This window comes from Scleropages formosus, chromosome 8, assembly GCF_900964775.1.
Source record: "Scleropages formosus chromosome 8, fSclFor1.1, whole genome shotgun sequence".
Classification (NCBI taxonomy): Eukaryota; Metazoa; Chordata; class Actinopteri; order Osteoglossiformes; family Osteoglossidae; genus Scleropages; species Scleropages formosus.
The window spans coordinates 17519827-17540658 of record NC_041813.1 but is presented as its reverse complement, the minus strand read 5'-3'; the positions used below and the strand labels follow the sequence as shown (position 1 = coordinate 17540658).

The following is a 20832-nucleotide window of genomic DNA, read 5'->3' as shown; positions in this document are numbered from 1 at the left end:
AGCGATGTGTTTTGTTTGCTTTGATTTTCATAATGAATATTCAGTGTGTTTTTTTTTTTTTTCCTTCCCCTCAAGTCATGACAAGGGAGCATTATTGTCTTGGTAAAATAATTGCTAAAACATTATTTTCCCATTATTATAAATACACACTCAATTAGCCCCAAAACTGTTAACGTTTTAATCATACCAAGAATAATATTGCAGATAAATGGAGAGGAACATGTGACTTTTCTCCCTCCTAAAACAGCCCTTCTGATTGTTGCCGTTTCTCAGCTTTTTTCTTTATTTGAATATGTGGCACTTGAACTACAGTCCACTTTCCTCAAGCATAAAGCGGTCATGTGGTGGGAAGCTTTAATTTATTTATTCATTCCTTTATTTGAAGCTGCATATTTAGAAGATCTGAGTAAATAAACCTTTATTTTTGGCTGCTCCTGCCGGCGGTGGCAGCGCTGTGTCCTGGCACGGGCCTACGTGGCCTGCAGGGAATCGTGCTGTAGCTCAAGGTGCCTGACATCACAGGCGTAGATACTGCGGTGGCGCACTGTGGTCGCTGGTTCCAGTCCCAGAGGGGGGAGGCCTTACTTTTGTGTCGTTGATCAGATTATTTAACTTGAATGGCTTCGGTAAATATGCATTAACATTTAAAAAAAAATAAAATTTTTGTGAATTTCTGAGCTGCGTGAGTCCGGTTAGTTACGCGCACCTGCTTTTAAGATAATAATAAACTAGACAGGACTGTTTGAGCACATTCTTCAGTTTGCTTGAAAAAGCCAGGCATGGTGATTTGAGCATTCCGCATTCCACCGGTGTGGGCGCTTGAATCACTATCTCAAGAAATACTTTGAATATCAGAAAATCCTTGGACGGGCAATCTAATCCACAACTAGCCGAAACCACTACCCGACTTTGGTAAATCTAGCCTGAAAATGGTGAGATGCAGTAAAGAAAATTGCAGTTGGATAAAAAAAGAAGGAAAAAGAACTGGAAAAAAAAAAAGGCTGACGGTTGAAACCAGCATAATAATTTAGACATGACCCTGCAGTTTGTCAGTACTTGGAGACCTGCGCTCTACGTGACACTCCGCAAATCAGGCTGTTGAGTGTGTCCCGCCAGTGGGAAGAAACTGGAACTGCTCAAGGTAATGCAAAAGGCCTCTTAGTCCTTAAACCAGCAGGTGTCACGCCCCCGACCGCGTGTCTGACGACCGCACCTGCGATTGATCAATGAAGCAGGGTATAAAGAGGCTCCCTGGACGCACCTGACTGTAGAACCTCAAAAAGGGAATCTGCAGCTCTTTGCTATCGGTCCAAGTCCTTTCTCCCTGTTTACCTCCCCGACCCTCACTTAGTGCTCCTGCGTATCACTCACCCGGCTGTTTGACCTCCTGCTTCGTTCTCCCGACTTTGGCTTTCGTATATTCCCCCGAACGAGGTTTGAAGATCAACCGACCCGTGCCTGCATCTGACCGTTCGCTTTGTCTGCACTTACCGGAAAAAAGACACACCTGCAATTGAGTCCGTCGGCTTGGTTCCTGCGTTCAGCATGACAACAGGTGTCTCGTGTCTTCTGTTTTTTCTAGCTCCACTTGAGACTTCACCGCATTGAGCGACGCTGCGACAGTTACGGAATACATATTTTTCCAGCTACAATCCACCCGCCAGCCTTGATCTTTTAAGCTTGTTGGCTTTTTTAACCAAGATGCTTCGCAAAATTACTGCGTTCAAAGACCCTGCTTGGATTCCTGTGCATTTAATTTAGGCCGTTCTCTCATTTCTCATTGGTTTATTTATTTCTGCTTGCTTTTTCTTGGCATGGCTAAATGTGTGATTTTTTGCAGCATAATGTGTAAATCAGTGTTGACCGACTCCATGTCCACGGTGGCAGTATTTCGCGACTAAACATATGCTCATTCTGAACACATTCATGAAGACTCTTCGCTTGCTGCGGCACTACATACTGCAAGTGGTTATGTAACGCTTCTCACTTAAGGTCCATTTCCCTCGGTGCCGTTATGTATATTAGTGCTCCTTACATTCTAACCAGACTACTGAACTCCTCTACCTCCGGCTGCTTGGTGGTCCTTCGCACAAGAGCACTGAAATTCCAAGCCCAAAACTTCAGTTCTCGCTTCAATGTAGTGGAATGATCTCCCGCTGTCCCTCAGAACTGCCAAATCCCTTCCAGAATTCAGGAAGGCTCTTGAAGCACACTTCATTTGGACCCACTTTCCTCCTGATCTCCTAACAGTTGCACTGCATTATCTGATTTTAAAAATTGTACTCTGTACCAATTTTATATGCGGCTACCTATTTAATGTACACACACACTCTGTCTGAAACCGCTTGTCCCATGCGGGGAGCCGGAGCCTAACCTGGCAACACAGGGGACAAGGCTGGAGGGGGAGGGGACACACCCAGGACGGGACGCCAGTCCATCACAAGGCACCCCAAGCGGGACTCAAACCCCAGACCCACCGGAGAGCAGGACCCGGTTAAACCCACCGCGCCACCATGCCCCCCCATTTAACGTATGCCAGTTTAAACAGTGGTGCTGGACAACTGACTGTACTTTGATATTCCCATGTCTGCATCTATGTCTCTGTTACAAAAATGCATTTTCACTCACTTCGAGTTGTACGTCGGTTTGCATTTATTCATTTCTGCTGAATGAATAAGCATAAATATTGTAAATGCTTGCGCGTAACACGCAACAGATCAGTGCTTGAACTCACATCCGCAACCTACGTAACCTGCTGATTAAAGATATGTTTATCTTGCTGCATCAAAGGCCCAATCCCCGGCAGAAGGAGCTAATCGAATACTTGTCGTGCCTGCAGGGTGACATCGTGGTCCGTACCGACCGAAAGAGCGCTGTTTTCAGCACCTCTGTAAAAATTACAACCGGCAGTCAGTTCTCCAGTCAGCTTGCTCGGACCTTTCCTTCACGTCCTCTCTGGTTGAACCAAATCCTCCTCCAAGCAGATCAGACACTTTGAGGTCCTTGCTAGGATCAACACAAATGGCAGCGCAGCATTTAATTAGATATAGTGGGACTTAGCGCTGTTACACTTGGCCCGTGTGCTTGGCCTGTCAGAGCCGTTATTCTTCACAGCTTTGAGGAGTTATTCTGAGTAAATGGAACCACTAAAATGCACCTCGTGACCTGAAGGTGGCGCTGCGCCATCTGTCAAGATGAACTCCTTCCCTGAGAGGCACATAAAAACGGGGATTTCATCTTTACAGAAGCTAAACTGTGACCCCAGAGACAATATTTCTCATTACTCTCGAGTTAAATTTGGGCCTTTCACTTCATACTGGGAGCGCTTTAGAAGGACTTCAGCTTTGCGATTAACTGTTCTGTGAAGAGATTTAAGTGCAGCCGCATCTTTATTGAATGTATAAAAACGTGCCCTTTAAAAGGGGATCTGTTCTGTGCTTTTCAAAGGGTTGCTTATGTGACTTGAATCATTTAACAGGGCAACACCTTGCATGAAAAAAGCTTCCGAGTTAAAGCTATAAAGTTTATTTCTCCTGGTACCACCTATAAAACATCTGTTGTTGGGGGGGAGGGGCGGGAGACACACCGTGCAGCAGAATGGCCTTCAAACGCAATCCAGAAGGGACTCTCTGTTGACCTTTTCGAGCAATTTGAATGAACAACGTAATTGTAATGAAGTTTAGATATTTCCAACAGTTTAACACTCCATTGAGTGTCCTTATAGTGCAAATGACTGAATGTTCCCATAGCATGTTGACATGCTTTTCTCTATCCTCTGCTCTACCACGGTCCACGATTGATCCACGTGCCTCGTAATTGCTGGTTTAAAAAATCATTAGATTAGCACTGCTGTGATGCCAGGATGTATTCTGACAGGCAGAATAGCCCAAATTAAATTCTGTGAGGGAGCACGCGGAACAGGCGGAATACTAATAGAAGACTTTGGAAATACAATGTGCCGGAGCAAAGGGTGGGGACTGACTGAGTCCAACAAGCTGCAAAGAGGAAGAGAATGATGGTAATGAATTCGGTCGAGTGCCCAGGTGATCCGCAGAGGCGGGGGGTTTCACTGAGCATCCTAACAGGAACCCGTCTCAGTGAAATCGCGCTGGCGGAAGGGATGCCAGCTTCGGGGATGGATGGGGGGAGTCATAAATCATGACTGTCACCTCAACATTACCTGCTTTTTTATTAGACTTGATTAAAAGAAAAGTTGACATGAGTTGAAAAACGGAACGCTCATTTTTTTTTTTTTTTTTTTTTGACTATTGTGAAGTGAAATGGCTCCTCCATTCAAGAGTGCAGAACCGGGCCGCTTAAAGACTTCTCTTGCAGAACCGTGTTGTTGGGTCATCTGATACCTTCTAATGTAAGTCAATGCAGGTACTGCCTGGGCAATAAATGCATCCTACTGCATTTTGCTGAGATGTACGTCATTTTGGACAAAAGCGTTTGCTAAATGAACAAATGTAAATGTAATAAATGTAGGTTGACTTTTCAAGCACAAATGAACCACAGTCATGGTGGTACACGCTTGGCCTGCAACATTAAACTGCTGGTTCTGCCTCATGACTCTTGAGAGGATGAAGGCGTAAGTCAGGGCTTCAGGTCATTCGTATGTGCAAACAGACGTGGAGCTGCCTTATGTGGCAGGATCACTGCATCCTGGTTTCATCCAAAAATCATGATTCTGCACAGAAGAAGTGCTGGCCATGATGGATGACTCATCACAAGGTGCATCCTGTTGGCATTCCAAGGGGCCTCCTTGAGGGGGGATCCAAAATTACCTGTCTGTGTTTTCCATCTGGTCTTAATCTGTTACCGCCTGAATCACACCCAGATTCTGGGCTTGAAAGAGTTGAGCAAACATTTCCAGCGCTCTGATGTGTCCTTCAGTCTGTGACTGAGTTTAAATCTTCCCTTTAAAGAAGACCTGCTGAACAGCCACAGAACTTTCATAATCATTTTACCTAAAAGGGCACACTTTGTAAACACCCATCAACTTAATCGCAGTAATTTATGCATCAATTGAATAATCAGTCAATCAACTGTTTGTGTGAAAAAATATTTGGCTCGAGGGCTTAGCTTTAGCTTGTTAATTAATTCTTGCTAAGCTTATTTAAGGTTGAGGCATATTTCAAAAGTAAACACTAAAATCTGCCAAGCTTGTGTATCTTCTAAATCTGCTGGGATTTGCATCTCCGGGAGTTAACTAGGCCACCCCTGTGGTGGAACTGGTGCAGCTCTGCCTTCTAGTGGTGAAGGCAGCAGGTTATGATAATGATCTCTGTCCTGGTTGACTGAGGCCAAAGTGGTCTCTAAACACTCTAAACATACCTCTCCACAGTCAAGGTGTTCGTGGGAATTTGAATGTGGATCCAGCTGTTAATCATACCTTAGATAGGCATTCCATCAGCCTCTGTGTGAAGTATTTGAGGTCCAGTGGTTGAAGAACTAGGTGTATCTAGCCTTTCTGGAGCCCACTTCAAGGTCTATAACTGTTCTTCCAGGAACTGCATGGAGAATGATGGTAGTCAACAGCACAAATTATTATGTATCTGTTTTTTTTTTTTTTTTTTTTGCTTCTCTCCACCATTAACTAATTAGAAACTAATTATGTGAGTCAGAGTAAACGATCACAGCAGATGGCAGAAAACACTGAATCCGCACTGGTGACCCTCTGCTCAGTATGCTTATTTGTTTGTTGTGTTTCTCATTATTATTTAGCCTACTGCTGTAGACCAGGAAGACCTGGCTTTGTTCTTTTGTGATGTTTTTTCTTTAACTCCATCTGAATGGACAAATTGCTTTTTTGATGCTAAATCCAGCAAAAATTTACCAGTCAACAAGGTTTTTCCTTATTTCCCATGAGAGCCCTGTTGTTTCTTATGCTTCAGAGATTTGTTATTATTTGATGGAAGAATGAAAGATGAGAGTGAATCTTCCCATTCTATGAGCCTTAATGTCATCTTTTGACTGTGAGATGTTCCATGTTCTGTTAGTTTTGACCTTGCTGCAGTAACAATGAATGAATACTCATTCCCCATTCCACTGCCCAATGAACCAATGTATTCTGTGTATCAGATCAAATGACCCTTCTCTAAATGCACATCAATCCAAATGTGTTCCAAACGAGCAGTGTCACAGCATACAAAATCAAGAGGTCTATTCTCTCGTAGTACATGTGTCATCACAGAGGCAATCAGAACAGGATGAATTTGGCATTGAGATGTTTGATTTTCCTGCCGTCTCATTAGCTGATTGCTGGCTAGAGCGCTGGTCCTTTGAACACTGGGCCTCTCCACACATCCAGCTCTCCGGCACCTAATTAATCTGTAGGGTGCTAGTGGCACATCAGAGGTGGCCAAGATCCTTCTTGCTGTAGTTATGGAAGACAGAGTGAGTTGGAAAATGTAGAAGGATGTGGAAAGGACTGGGATGGGGAAGGTGAGAAGGAGTAATGGAACTGCATGTAGAAAGACAACTATCAGTCAATAGTTGAAGGGATGAAGGGAGAAGGAAGAAAGGTGGGTGATAGGAGATGGAATGGGAAAGTCAGCATGGGCTGAAGTGGAGGAAACAGAACAGAGCAAGTGGTGATGGATGAGGGGGAAAGAGAAGCAAGAAGGATGAAGGTAGACTGAGAGACTAGGAGAAAGGCAGACAGAAAGAAGGACTGAGAGAAAATGAGGTACCTAGGAATGGGATAAAAAAACAGGTCCACCCTGCGGCTTAAATTTAAAGATCTTGTCCCTGTGTTTCTTGAGGGATGAACTAGGAACAGTGGCCAGAGGAAGAGGAATGGAGAGGAAGAAGGAGGGAGCAGTGAAATGGGGGCACCGGGATGGATGTGGAATAAAGTACGGAAGAAGAATAAATCATTTACACAGTGGAGAGATGCGATGGAAAGGTAAAGGGATGAAAAGCAGGGATGCAGTGAGGGGGAGGAAAGGAGAAAAGAAAAGGGTTTGTCTCTCTGCCGCCTCCCCAAACAAGTGGTGCCCATAATTCACCGAGGGGCTTCCTGCTGTCTCCTACTCCAAATTAATTTCTCCATATGTCAGCTGGCTGATGCCTGTGAAAGCGATGAAGCTTCCTCAGTGGTGGCCCAAAGGTCAACAGCAGGAGTCCGTCTGCCTTCCTGGCATGTCTCCTCCTGCTCCTTTCTGCTGATTTCGTCAGGAGGGGGGCTTGCAGACCTTGGCCAAAGTGATCTATGAAGAGTACATTTTTACACATTGTGCGGGTCAGACTGCACACTTAAACAAGTCAGCCTAAGCACTTTGTTCAAGGGTACGACGTGAATGATGGGCATCTTCAGGAGCTTCTCAACGGAATACAGATGCCTTCTTCTTACCGCTGAAGACAAGTCGGTGCATGGGTCACTTCACGGTTAAAGACCTTATCTCTGTAATAACCCCAGAGAGCCCATCCCTGGTTGCCGCATCCCTTTATCAGCTGTTTTTCTTCCCAGGCAGCATGGCTGTCATTGCCCCTCGCAACCCCTTTCTCCACACATCCGTCTTCCGCCAGTCATGACGCCGAGGCATCTGCTTCTCGGAAACTGCCTGTCATTTTTTCGGGGGTACCTTAGTGTGTGTGTTTTTTTTTTTTCCTCAAAGCTCTTCTAAAAGTAATTAGTTTTCCATCTTCTGGCAACGAGGACGCAACAGCAATCGAACATCTGTTCAAACTCAGGTGCACAACGCACCGCATCGCAGTCAGACGGTTCGGTGAACTGGAAGGCCGTCCCCGGAGAGCCGGCAGCGCTTCTGCCTCAGCTCGAACGACGCTCGCAACGGTTTGGCTGGCCACACTGTTGCCTCCTGCAGGCTGCCTGCAGATGCGTGCCAAAGCATCGCCTCTTTGACGAAGCATAGTCAAGCTGTCTGTTGTCCTGGGAACAGTTGCTCTGATAAGAAGCCTAACGGTATGGGGTAAGGAGTTGAGGCAGGGTGTCGAAGTACCTTCTCCACTACCACCATCCCAGCGTAAACAGGTCTGCTCCGTTGTATTCCTGGTCTCGCCTCATTGGCTACTTAATCAAAATGCACGGAAGAAAAGCGGCACCAGAACCGAGGGCGCATCTCACCCGAGGAGACGCGCAGGGTCAAGCAGCACCGAGGGGATGGAGGAAGGAGCAGAAAGCGAGAGTAATGGCAGAGCCGCCACAAAGAATAAGGAAACTGCACCAGCATGAATATGTCATCAAAGTCATCGGGGCACCCTGACTGTGAGACACACTGCGCGCACACCAGCTCGCTTGCAGGCCTGGCCGGCACCATTAGCTTTTGTCTGGCAGCCATTAAAATTCAACAAGCACCACCGAGAGCGTGGCTCTTTTGCTACCGGCCGCACTTCAGCCGTTCGCTCAAAATCAGGCTCTTTCGTCACGGCGAACAGGGAGGCTACGTTGTAGCGGCACCGGTTCGCCATCAAATCTCTGCCAAATTGTGGCGGACCATTAATGGCTGGCTGAGCACCCGCCCGGCTGCCTCCGGCCCTTGAGCATGTCTGCTCGGGCCCTTCCATCTGTCTCAATCGTGGGGAGACCTCCCGCAGGTCCCACTCTACCAATGTCCTCAGCGTGGCCAGCCTGACCAGAAGGCTGGATCCAGTCTCAGGAGTGATACTGCCTTTGCACTTAATCTAAGTTGCTTCACTACATATTAATGTGTAAAAATGTTAAGCTTGCTTTACAACCTTCCTCCTCCTCAAGAAAGGTGTCTCTGCTCAGGAAGTAAATAATGGGCCAATTAAGCTGTCCTGTCAGGTACCCGTGATGGACTCACCGGTCGTAATGACATTGTTTATCGAGGCTGCGCCCGCACCTGCATGCGCTGTGGATTGCTGCAACGGGAACCTGTCAGTGAGCTGGACTGGCACTGAAATTAGCCCCCTGCCAATGGACCTGCCACACTTTTTCTTCTGGGCCTTGAGCCAGATGGAAGCAGAGTAACTGCACACATGAGCAGGGGAAGCCTGTGGATGCTGAAGGATCCACAGGGAATGTTGCTCTGGTGCTTTAATCCCAAATACACGTGGCCAATTCGGTCCCATGCCACAGCTGATCAGATCTGTGGGGGCTGGATAGTGGATGTCCCTTTGCTGGCGGGGTGGTCTCGCCTCATTGTGAGTGTGGCGTCCGTCCTGCTGTGCAGCCTTGAGTTCCTTGGGTCCCTAGGCCTCTGCTTTAAATACAAACCTTGATGAAATGCATATTTTTTTCCTATTTTTAGTAACGTTGAATTAGTTTTTTTATATATTACTTTGGTGGTTTTTTAATGAAAATTACAAGGGGGAAGTATTTCGAAATGTTTACATATTTCATATATTTGCAAATGATTAAAATGAAGTTGAAAAGCTGCGTTTTTCACTTTCAGAGTTAGCTATTCGGACGTTCAGTCACGTTTCAACATCTCGGTAGCCTGAAGTCATCAGAGCACTGATACAGCATTAAAGACGCACCAAATTCAGAACATGCTACAAAGATAAACAAAGAGCATAAAAATAGCCAAACAAATTAGACGCCATGAAAGTACCGACAAAGCCCTGCGTCAAATAATAGGCCGTCTCTTACAAACTCACAAGTTCTGCATGTGTTTTAACATAACTCATTTCCAATAAATGCTTGGGGGTTTTTCATGAACCATCATTACTTATTTAAAGAGACAGCTTTTGTAAACAAATCAAAGACTGTCCAATAGCAGGAAATATTATTGGACGATCCTGTCTGTTGTCAACATGATTAATTATCTGACTAATTTGAGCAATTTGAGCAATCTTGCTTTGTGAAATACCCCCAGGTCAAAATAATTTTTTTTGTCCCTCTTTGGGTACAACGGTTTGCATGCTTGTCGAAATGTGTTTGTTTGCTGAGCTTTGAGACTAAGGTTTGCGCAATGTTGTGTTTCTTTGCAAAATCGCATCACCTTGGGCCAGTTGTCTAAGTTATCTGATCGGGTTCTGGGTTTTGCATTTTTGACTCAATATTGCGGTGCACCCTATGACACTGATTCATTTAAGAAGCTTGTTAACTGAATCTCAACGATCGTTTGACGTATGTATGTAAATTGCTGTCCGAACATTTTTATTAATTTATGAGGAGGATTGTTATTGTTCTGATTTGTTATTCCAGCTTGAGCGTATTGCCTAAAAAATGTACAAATATCCTAGTTGCACTTTCACACGTACAAAAAGAAAATTTGCACAACCTGCCCGTACATATACAAATATACAACTGACACTTAAAAAATACGTAGCCAAGTCAAGTAAAATTAAGGAAAGTTTCACTCACAGACACCTATAGGTGCTCAGCGGCACTCATGGACATAAATGTGAGTTTATTTCTATGCCATGGACACTCTGTGGTACATTTGATGTACCCTAGCAAAAGTGGTAAACACAAGCACACATTTATTATTGTTTGTACTTTTTTTGTACTTGAATGCTTTTTAGTGTTTAACACTTTTTAGTACTTTAACATTTCTGTCTAATGCATTATTTCAAGTACCAGTTAAAAAAAAATTTCTAAATGCAGATGTATTTCAATTATGACTTCGAAATAGGATTCAGTATGTAATTTTAGAAGTACTTTTCATAAATGGTAAAAAAAAAAAAAAAAAAAATATTTTAAAATGAAAAGCTTTGAATCCGAGCGCCAGGACACTCAGAACACACGAAGGTGCGATCCCGTCTGTGACACAGTCAGACTTCTTCGGGGTGTGTGGAATCCAAACTCATACTTCATTCACAGTAAATTAGGAAATGGTTATGTGCCTTGAAACCTAAAATTTCCATCTGCTCGCTGTCCCTGAGCTCCGCGTGGCAGAAATTGAGGGTGGACCGCTCTCAGATAAATCCCAGTCATGTGAAATTGAGAACGTGGGAATGTGAATCAAAATACAGACCACACTTCTGCTAATTCAAGTATCCCAGCATAGCATGGATTCAGCTGCCAGATTTTATGAACCCTGGCAACCAACACTGCTATTTTCTTTTTCTAAGGTGAAAAACGTGTCCTTTGTCCTTCTTGTTGATCACTGTGAGTCGGGGCCTGGGAACCGCAACCCGGAGACGACAGGTGGCTGTGGGAAATCAGCCGCAGTGATTGCAACCTGGCTATCAAGTCTTTACCATTCGCCCATCCTTATCACGCATTCTCCTTTCTCAGAGAGATGGCATCGCCCGCTCTGTGCCGCGCATGTTCTTATCGCCCGCTGTACAGCCATCACGACGTGATCTCCGTGAGAAAGGGGAGGCTGACACAGAGATTCATGCCTTACGCCCCGAAGGCGGTGCGCAGGAGTCACGACGTACCGTGCTCCTAAAGACATAATGAAAAACGCTTACAGTTGTTCTTGGTCTCTTTTGTGGGAAAAAAATGGACAGTTTAGTGAGGAGGAGGCGGCGGCTCTCTCGCTGCCCTCTGATGTCTCATAAGACACCCAGTGTGGTTTCGGTGTCGTTACTGTCGTTTTTATCCTTTGGCCGCCGCGCACCGTGTCCTTCCTGTATTCCCAGCCAACAATGCTTGTGTCATTTTTACAGCCCTCTTCACTGTTGTGAACGTATTAATAACTAGTCAGTGTCTAACTTTATTTGTTCTTATCTCCAGCCACTTACGGCTTGGCAGCACTGAAATTTTATACCAATAAATCTTTCTATTTAAATTATTTTGAAAAAAAAAAAAGCCTGGGAGATGAAGACAGAGAGAGAGAGAGAGAGAGAGAGAGAGAGAGAGAGAGAGAGAGAGAGAGAGAGATACGGGGAAAGGGTTTGGGTTTGATCTTCATTATTTTTAAAAATGAGCGAATGAAGTCAGATCTCATTAGAAGGACAAGAGAGAACAAGGAGGGTAAACAGACAGGTTGACACACACACACACACACACACACACACACACACACACACACACACACACACACACACACTCACACTCAGAACAGTCATGTGAAGGAAGGCTGGGGCAGGAGTTTTGTGGGAGTTCGGATTCTAAAACACATTCATGCTGTCACTCTCTCTCTCTCTCTCACACACACACACACACACACACACACACACACACACACACAAATACACACACTATCTTTAGAAACCAGCAAAGTCCCCCAGACCCTGTAGGCTCTGTGTGACAGACATCACACATTGTTGCCTTGCTAAGTGGCCATGACTCTCGACGGTGGATATAGATACCAGGGCATTTACCATGGATGAGATTATTGTACCGTTACCATAGCATGTCGTGCTCTACACAAGGAATCAGGAGTCATTTCAGCAGTAACCCTCACAGCAAGAGCTTTGATTTGTCCCCAGTGATCTCAGCAGGCACGTTCAGATCGAATGTGTTCCAATCCTTTTTTTTTTTATTTTCTGTCTCTTTTTTTTGTAATTACATTTTTTTTCAGCGATCAGTTACTTTCATATTTGTTGTTTTGGTTTGTGACCAGCCAACAGAATTCTACATAAAGCAAATTCGGTTTGAAATGTTTAAAGAGGATGAGATTTACATTTTTCTTAATCATGTTTTTGTGTTTATCCCCTGAACATCAGCCCTGTGTTGTGCCTGAGTTTGTAAAGCACAGAAAGTGTGAAAGGTTTGAGCCACCTGTAGGATCGTATTAAGTACAGAAAGGTAATTAATATCCACGAAGGAAACAAAGGAGGAAGTTTATCTTGCTATTTTTTCTGGCTAAACAGGGAGATTTCATTTAATTATGGAATTTAACCGGAGGGCGAACATTAGTACCTGATTGATGTTCTCATTAACAAGCTAGAAGGTATAACTGACTGGATAACTCCCTGTTTCAGGAGCGCCAGTGTGTGTGCATGTGCGAGTGTGTTTCTGAAGCGCTAATAAAGAACAAAACCCACAGTGTGACTAAGAGCCTTCCCGCAATCAAAATCTGGGGATTTTAATGCCTCCGTCTCGTTGCTGAATAGAAAGAGACTGGACCGTTTTTGAAGTGAGAATAACAGGTAATCTTCACAGTATTTATCTGGCTTTACTTGCTGTGATTACACAGCAAAGCGAGAGCATTTTTAATATACCTTCCAGTTTATAAAGCTGGATATTACACTGAAAACATCGGAGTATGCGACTTTCTTTCTCATGGCCCATTTTGAGGTTGCTGCCTTTGTGTGTCAAGACCAGGCTGGAGGTCTTCAAACGCACTTTTGTCCGAACGGCTCTCGAACTCATCCTAGCTTTGAAAGGTATGGCACTCAGAACCTCTTCAGCCAGGATGGTGTCAGTCCTTGTTCGCAGCCGCGAGCTCATACAACAGCGATGTTGCCTTTTGCAGTGCAACCAAGACTTTGATTTGTTCCCTGGAGCTAAGGAGTCTTGATCTTTAGTTACATCAGTGCTCTTGCCAGGAGCTTTGTTAAGGTTGTGCTCGTGCTTATGGCCACACAAGTTCAGTCCCTGGCCACACCCAACCTTTAGCAATGGTGCCGTGACCCGGGCATTACAGGCCAAGTCCTACTGCTATGCATGCGGTGATTCCAGTGTCTTAAAATAGAGGCTGTCTTTTTATTTGCCTGGTTTTTCTTAAGTTCTCCACAGCTATGGACCATAGTGGTTGTGAAAGCCAATGCTTTATTGTTAGTGAAATAGTCAAGAGATCCAAAACAAATACACAAAATTGTTATTACCTGCTCTGTTGTTGTTAGAAGTGACAACCAGGAAGCAGGTTGTATAGTCCTTTAATCCACTAACATTGGACTCCAAGGCCCCCAGGTTTGAATCCCACCTCCTGCTGCTGTACCCTTGATCAAATTACTTGCACTGAACTGATACCAAAAAAATTTCCCAGCTGAATGAATGGGTAAATTAATATAAGTTTAACACTGTGGTTTGCTACAGATAAGAGGAAAGATTGGAAGTTCTGGAGGATTAGTTCAACTCTAGCAAGTGGAGCTAGGTGCTATTTTACTCGCAGACATTTAAAGTGGCATCATGAGCGTCGAAAGCAGAGTGAAACTGGAAAAGGTGGGATGTGGCGTGAACATTGTATTTAAGGTATCTGGCGACCCTGATAAATGGGTGGTTGTGATTGGCTGATTGGTTTGCCACTGACCTTGACCCTTTGCCGTTGACCTTTTCGGGTTCCGGGATTCTCATGTCATACAGCTCAACCGAGACCCCGCTGCATGAGGTCTTTACCTCTCATTGGCTTGTAAACAGCATCCAAGTCCAGGTGCTGGGGTGTAGAATTTTAATACACTTTGGCGAAAAGGTCAGCTGAATGAATAAATGTCAATGTTAATATTTTTTCTCCAAAATTTTTAATTTCGCTTAATCCTAACAGTAATCACCCCCACAGGTCACCCCATAGTCAGTTGTTGTGGGTGCATGTGAAGTTCTAGAGCTCACTCTCCCACACTAGACCTATTACCCTGACCTCCCACGGACCTGTTGCTGTTTCGCAGATGACGTACCTCCGTACTTCAAGATGGAACCCGTGCCAACCCAGGTCCACCTGGAACGGAACCGGTTGGTTCTCACCTGCATGGCTGAGGGCAGCTGGCCGCTGGAGTTCAAGTGGGTCTACAACGGGAGTGAGCTGACCCGCTTCTCCCTGGAGTACAGGTGACCACTTCTCCCTTTGTCAACTCTGTCCCCTCCAGCAGGTTTAATACACCCCGCAGTAGGAAATAAAGGGCCTCTTCACAGCAAAGTAGACTAATTATAATTATTACTATTATTTCCTTTGAAAAATCCTTTATGAAAGTGAACTCCTGGTGAAGCGTGTCAATTTTGTGTTGTCGCTTTATTTTGAACGCTGTTATTATCGCCCCTTACTACGTTAGAAGAAAGCGTGCCACTGTGCGTTTCCACCTTCCTCTTTGCAAGTACTTCATAGAAATGCTTTTCTTTCCTTCCCATATCTGGCAGTTTTACTTGGGCACTTTAATTTTTATTATGATGTTACACTCACTTACACCCTTCATTAATATTACTGTACAGTGTGCATACTGTCTTAACACAGCAGTGGGAAACCCACTGGCCAGTGGCCCCAAGTGGCCAATTCATAGAAATGTGTGGCCAACTCAATTTAGGTGAACCAAATTATTTTATTAGAAATATTCGCTTTTTTTTTAATTACTCTGAGCGTATGTCAAGGTGAGGTTGTTCACTGGTATTCCGAAAATATTTTTACAGCAAGAAGCCTATGTTAAGCCCTTTCTATATATTTGACTTTGAATATCATTAGAGCTCTTTTTTTTAATAGTGATGAGAGTGTGGACGTTTCTGCGGTGGACTAGCCAGGGGAAAAAAATTGTTTCCCACCTCTGGTGTAATACATAGTAAGCTCACATGACCGGGGCAGCATGGTGGCACAGCTAGTAGCGATGCTGTCTCACAGCGCCTGGGTGGTGCGAGAGAACATGGGTTCGACCTGTGTGGAGTTTGCACGTTCTCCTTGTGTCCGTGTGGGTTTCCTCAGGGTGCTCTGGTTTCCTCCCACAGTCCAAAGACATCCTGTTCAGGTTCACCCGTAGTGTGTGAGTGACAGGGAATGTGTTCCACTGATGTATGGCTGAGTGACCCATTGTAAGTAGTGTATCTAGCAGTGTAAGTCACCTTGGTGAATAAGGCGTGTGGGCTGATTACACTACATACAGTTCATCGGAAGTCGCTTTGGAGAAAAGCGTCTGTTAAATAAATAAATGTAAATTTAAGACCTTTTAATACTACGACCAGAATAGTAAGTAATGGCTACTGTAAGTTTCCAGCCTAGCAGAATATCTCATGAAAAATTGGGGTCTTTTGTAGCCTGTCTGCAGCTGATATTGTCTACTGAACACACTATTTCCATTAAACTCTGTTTGCTTATTATGATTTTGCTGAAAAACAGCCCACAATGGATGCTGGTAATAAAAAGAAATGCGGGGGCCTGAGATTGCCATGTTTTTTGCCATCAGGTGAATGGAGGAAGTGTCAAGGTCTGCGTAAACTGGAGTGGTGGGTGCACTTATTCTCTGGGTGCCGCGTGATGCCTCTGCAAGAACTTGAACATTTACATGTATTCATTTAGCAGACGCTTTTCTCCAAAGCGATGTACATCTCGTAGAAAATACAGTTTGTGCATTGCCTTAGGAGAAAGAGAGATATAGTTGGACACACGTGATTCTGAAGTACAGTCCGTTTGTTTCTTCCCACCATATGCATCACTGTTCATCACACGAGTAGCTGCATAAAACTTTATCATTTACAGCTTTGCTGTTCTGTGCCTGTTCTCCACGGTTCTGTGACCCTAACCTGATGGGGCCCACTGTACAAGCTCTTTGCAATTTTTAATATTTTTTTCCCCTCCAAAGACCTGGGCATCCTGGTTCTCCTGGCTGCTGAGAGCTTGCATCCCAAATAGGTCATGGTCCGGAGGGCTAGTGGTTTCGATCCATGTCACACGAAAACCGCTGCGGCACGTTTCATCTTTCATTTTTTTTCCCACCTTTTTCCTTCTTTTCCTCCACAATCATAGCTTACAACGCATTGTTTACTACACCGTTGGCTAGTGATCCTGTAAATGTGGGGGTGGGAATGGAGCTGCAAAGCTAGGTAAAACCAAGAAATATTGTCACGCATCTCCGGTATGAATTCTATATTACATATGTGGAAAGAGTGCTCTGATTGTTCTTATATAAGGCGATTCTGTACGTAATGATTCCTGAGTAATGTTCCTTTAAAGTTTTATTGCTTTGGACCTTTTTCCATTTTCAATTTCACCCAATTCTTATGTCTCCCCCTCAAAGCATGACACCCACTGGGAATGGCTGAGCACAGACTGTGAGTCGCCCACTTCTTTTCATCCTACGGGCTGCACGGCTCATACAGATATGCTGCAAGCTCGGAGGAGAGGTTTATACGCTGGAGGAGAATGCTGTTAACTGTAGGTGTCACTGTGAACAACGTAGGGGGCATGTTCCAGTCTGACACCTAGCATGACACATGTCAGCTAAATGGTGTGCTGTTGGGGAGGCCTACCTTGTAATAAACAAGGTAACTTTCTCCATTCCTTTAGCTGCAGGTTACACTCTGCGCATAATCTCAAAACTATGGACCTAAATGCAGGTGCTTAACTGCAGCTCCATCTTGCACCTTCACTGCCTGTGCTCCTTGTATCTGCTTGAGAACATTGGCTTTTTAAACTGCCAAGATCAAAACCTTTCTCCCCGTCTCTGTTTTTGCCTCTCTCTGCTATGTTTCCTCCGCACTCCGTCCACCCCCGAGGTGAGCGGGGTTCTCAAAACAAGCGATTTGCTGCTCTCAATGAGCTCGGTCATTTACTTAATACCTTTTTGGCTCTAAGGCACAGATAGAATCTGTCTTGCCATTTCCGGAGCCTATTTATTCTGCAGTCATTGTGCAGTCTCTTGCAAAACACAGGAAATAGAAAATGTGGAAAGGAAAATGAGTTTGGAGGCTAATAAATTTAATTTGATAAGCCAAGTGTGCTCAAAACTTTGTCTAATGACTGTGATGGAGTCTCAATCTGAAACAAGGTGTCAAAACTCTGTTCTTTAGTGGACAAGATGGGTAAGTGAGGGTTAATGGCAGTGGTATTTGTTAATGGCTTTCATTTTAAAAGATAGGGTTACAGTGTGGTATAGCCTCAGAGTCGGTAGAGCTATAATGAAAGATCTGGAAAGACCATTAAAAGTGCAACATATTTATAGCAACGAACATTAAAATTGTTCGAGCAGTGGTATTTTTGATAACACCTTATACGTGAAAGCTGAACATTTAGAAAGTAGGACAGGAAAAACATGGACTCCTTTGATCTGTGGCGCTGGAGGAGACTTTTCGAGACACTATGGACAGCCAACGATATAAACAGACAGATCTTTGATGAACTCAAGTCATGAGTGTCATTGGAAAATGAAATGATGCCACTGAGATCGTCATACTCTGAACGCAACATACGGAGCTTGGTCTCTCTTGAAAAGATGGTAATGCTTGAAAAAAGGGTAAGGAAAAAGCGAAGAGGATGACCAGCAACTAAATTGATGGTCTCAGTCACAGTGACGATGGACACACCCTTTCCTAGCCTTTGGAAAAGACTAGAGGGAAGAAGTACTTTCTATATGTGCTTGTGGTAATATTCAAGAAGTACCATGTATGTGTGGTTTCCAAGAGTTAACACTCAATTTGACCGTACTTAGTAAAGACATAACCTCAGTAAGGGTCAAGGCTTACTTTTATTCGTGTAGCTGACGCTTTTCTTGAGACATCTTACAATGTTAAGCTTCCTACAATTATTTACCGATTTATATAGCTGGGGAGTTTTACTCGAGAAATTTAGGGCAAGTAGCTTGCTCAAGGGTACTACAGCTGGAGGTGGGATTCGAGCCTGCGATCTTTGGGTGGATTATGCTTTCGAAGCTTTGGATTATGACTAGGGTTAGGGCTGTATCTTGGGTGGGGGTTTTATTGAAAAACTAGAGGCAGGGTTATAGGGTTATAAGTTACAGGCTCAGGGTTAGTTACAGCAGACAGCACCACCTGTGTATCTGTAAGACTTAAAGTATAAATTACCACATTTGAATGGAAACAGTCAACGAGGCACGCGGTTATTTTAGAAACCCAATCAGCCAGAAAGACAAGGGAATAGATTTTGTCACGCTTTATTATAATTCCTTCACTCTGAATTTTCAAACTTTCATTATTGTGTGCATTGTATGCAAGTGGGAGTTTTTCTTTCATTTCGAGAGGCGCTTAACGTGACATTGCTAACTGTGAGCTTGGCTTCTAAAGCATGAAATCTATTCTCTTTTTAAGTTCAATTATGGCTGGTACTGTAGGTTTTGCCGAAAAGATGGCATTCATGATAAACCGGGCTGTGTTCACGTTAGTACAGTGCTGTTACCTGGTCCGGACAGGTTCTGTGCAGGAAAACATGATGATTTTTGAGTGGACGCTTCAATCTTGGATCAGTCTGTACAGTGATAGCACCATCACCTAACAGCAGGGCAAAGAGGTTGGATGGTCCTGAGTAAAGGAACAGTAAGAGACGAGTAGGGTGCAGGATGTGAGCTGGGGTACTGTCTTTTGAAGTGTATGACGTTTATCTCTGGAAACGGAGCATTTCTAGATTATGACTGCCGAGTTCAAGGGTATCATAGCGTCAGGGGCCATAGGTGTCTTTCCAGACAGTAGTTCAGAGATGATTCCTCCATAGTCAGTCAACTTCCGAGGAGCCCTGAGAACCCAAGGATGAGCACGGATGATGATAAAGGGAAGGATCCAAATTCGTAGAGAAGATCCTCAGACTTCTAAGTGACCGAGACGTTGTGGCACAGAAGTGTTCTAATATGGGGCTTTGTGTCTTTTCATAAGGTATGTGATCCCCTCTTTGGACCGAACCCACGCTGGTTTTTACCGCTGCATAGTCCGGAACCGTATCGGAGCCATCATGCAGAGGATGACGGAAGTACAAGTGGCGTGTAAGTGCAATACTCCACTCCGCAGAGGGCGCTACGGGCTGGAATAACAGCAGTCGGGCAGGTGCAGTACTTTCTGTGAATAGGCGCGAGATGCACGATGTCACATTTTCCAGGTGAAGTTACAGTGCTATGTATCAAAATGACCAGTTCACCTCGCCAGAGGAGCACTAACCTTGAAATTTTTCATCAGTGTTTAATGAAATTCACTGTCAAAATTGGGTTTTTTGCTCGGATAATTATTATTCCACTGTAATTGAATCAGCCATTTGATGTGGCATAAGTAGCCATTTGATCTAAGCTTGGTGTAATGTTGAACCTCTCTTCGGAACGCCTGGCAATCTGAAGGTTGTGGAATGGATTTTGCTTCGTCCAGCTGTGTATCTTCAAACAGATGTACCGTCTGGGTCTTTCTGTGACAGAAAGGTGCAGCAACTTTGATATACTCCCTTCCTCTGTTTTCGACCCGCAGATATGGGCGATTTCGACGAGGGGGATCGCTCCCAGACTGTGTTTCCGGGGGAAGCCGCAGAGATTCCCGCCCCCCACATCCACAGCTTCCCCCGCCCACAGATCACTTGGTTCCGTGATGGTCGTAAGATCCCACCCACTAATCGCATGTAAGTTTCTTTCAGCCTCCTTCGGGCCCTACAGCTTGTTCATCGCTGCTGCGCTGTGGCTGAGTGGAGGCCCTTCTTGCTCTCTTTGAAAATGTGTGTGTTTTCAGGACAAGATACCACAATGGAGTTTGATCTTACTCTTAGTAGCAGTCATTCAGCTTCCCCACTTCCTGTTTCACCGTTTGCGTGCGTGCACGTGTGTGGGTAAGCACATGTGTAGGTGTCCGTATGTGTATCCATCCATGCTGTGTTCGTGAGCGCGAGAAGAGGCCGGCCTCGTGCCAAACAGCATTACTTTTAAATCCGACACCGACTGCGCGGCTTACGGACATCTGCTCCCGGCCTTTCCTGCTCTGTTTTCATTTCCGTTTTTATTCCAAATGAAAAAGAGAAGGCAACAGGACACTTGTTTACCAGGTCAATTTTCCGACGAGACAGGACAATATAAGCCGGAGTGCTGGTGGTTGCTGCTGGAAACCAGAATAGGTTTTTCATTTTGTTTTCCATTCTTCCGCTAAAGGAGGAGAAGACTGAAGCGACAGTCATTTTGGGCAGAGCCACTTTGGTCAAGAGTCCCCGTGGGAGCAGAACTAATTTCAGCCCGAGGCACTCCATGCTCAGCAGCCTCTTCTGCCCAGGCGTACTGATTCCACTGGGCCTGGAGGTCTGCGTGGGGGGCGTATGGCGGGGGATCTGCTTTTCTCCGGCCACGTCAACTTCTCTCTTCTTGCTTCATTTATCTTAATCCCTGTGAAGATCTCTT

General features: G+C 44.7%; 1 protein-coding gene across 1 annotated transcript in view; it reads left to right on the top strand.

Annotated features, from left to right (window-relative positions):
- sdk2a (sidekick cell adhesion molecule 2a) overlaps window positions 1–20832 on the top strand; it is a 117842-nt gene that overhangs the window by 62308 nt on the left and 34702 nt on the right. Inside the window, exons 2-4 of the mRNA XM_018757033.2 lie at window positions 14434–14593; window positions 19346–19452; window positions 19922–20069. Coding sequence (XP_018612549.1) covers window positions 14434–14593; window positions 19346–19452; window positions 19922–20069 — 415 coding nt within the window. The remainder of the gene's footprint in view (window positions 1–14433; window positions 14594–19345; window positions 19453–19921; window positions 20070–20832) is intronic.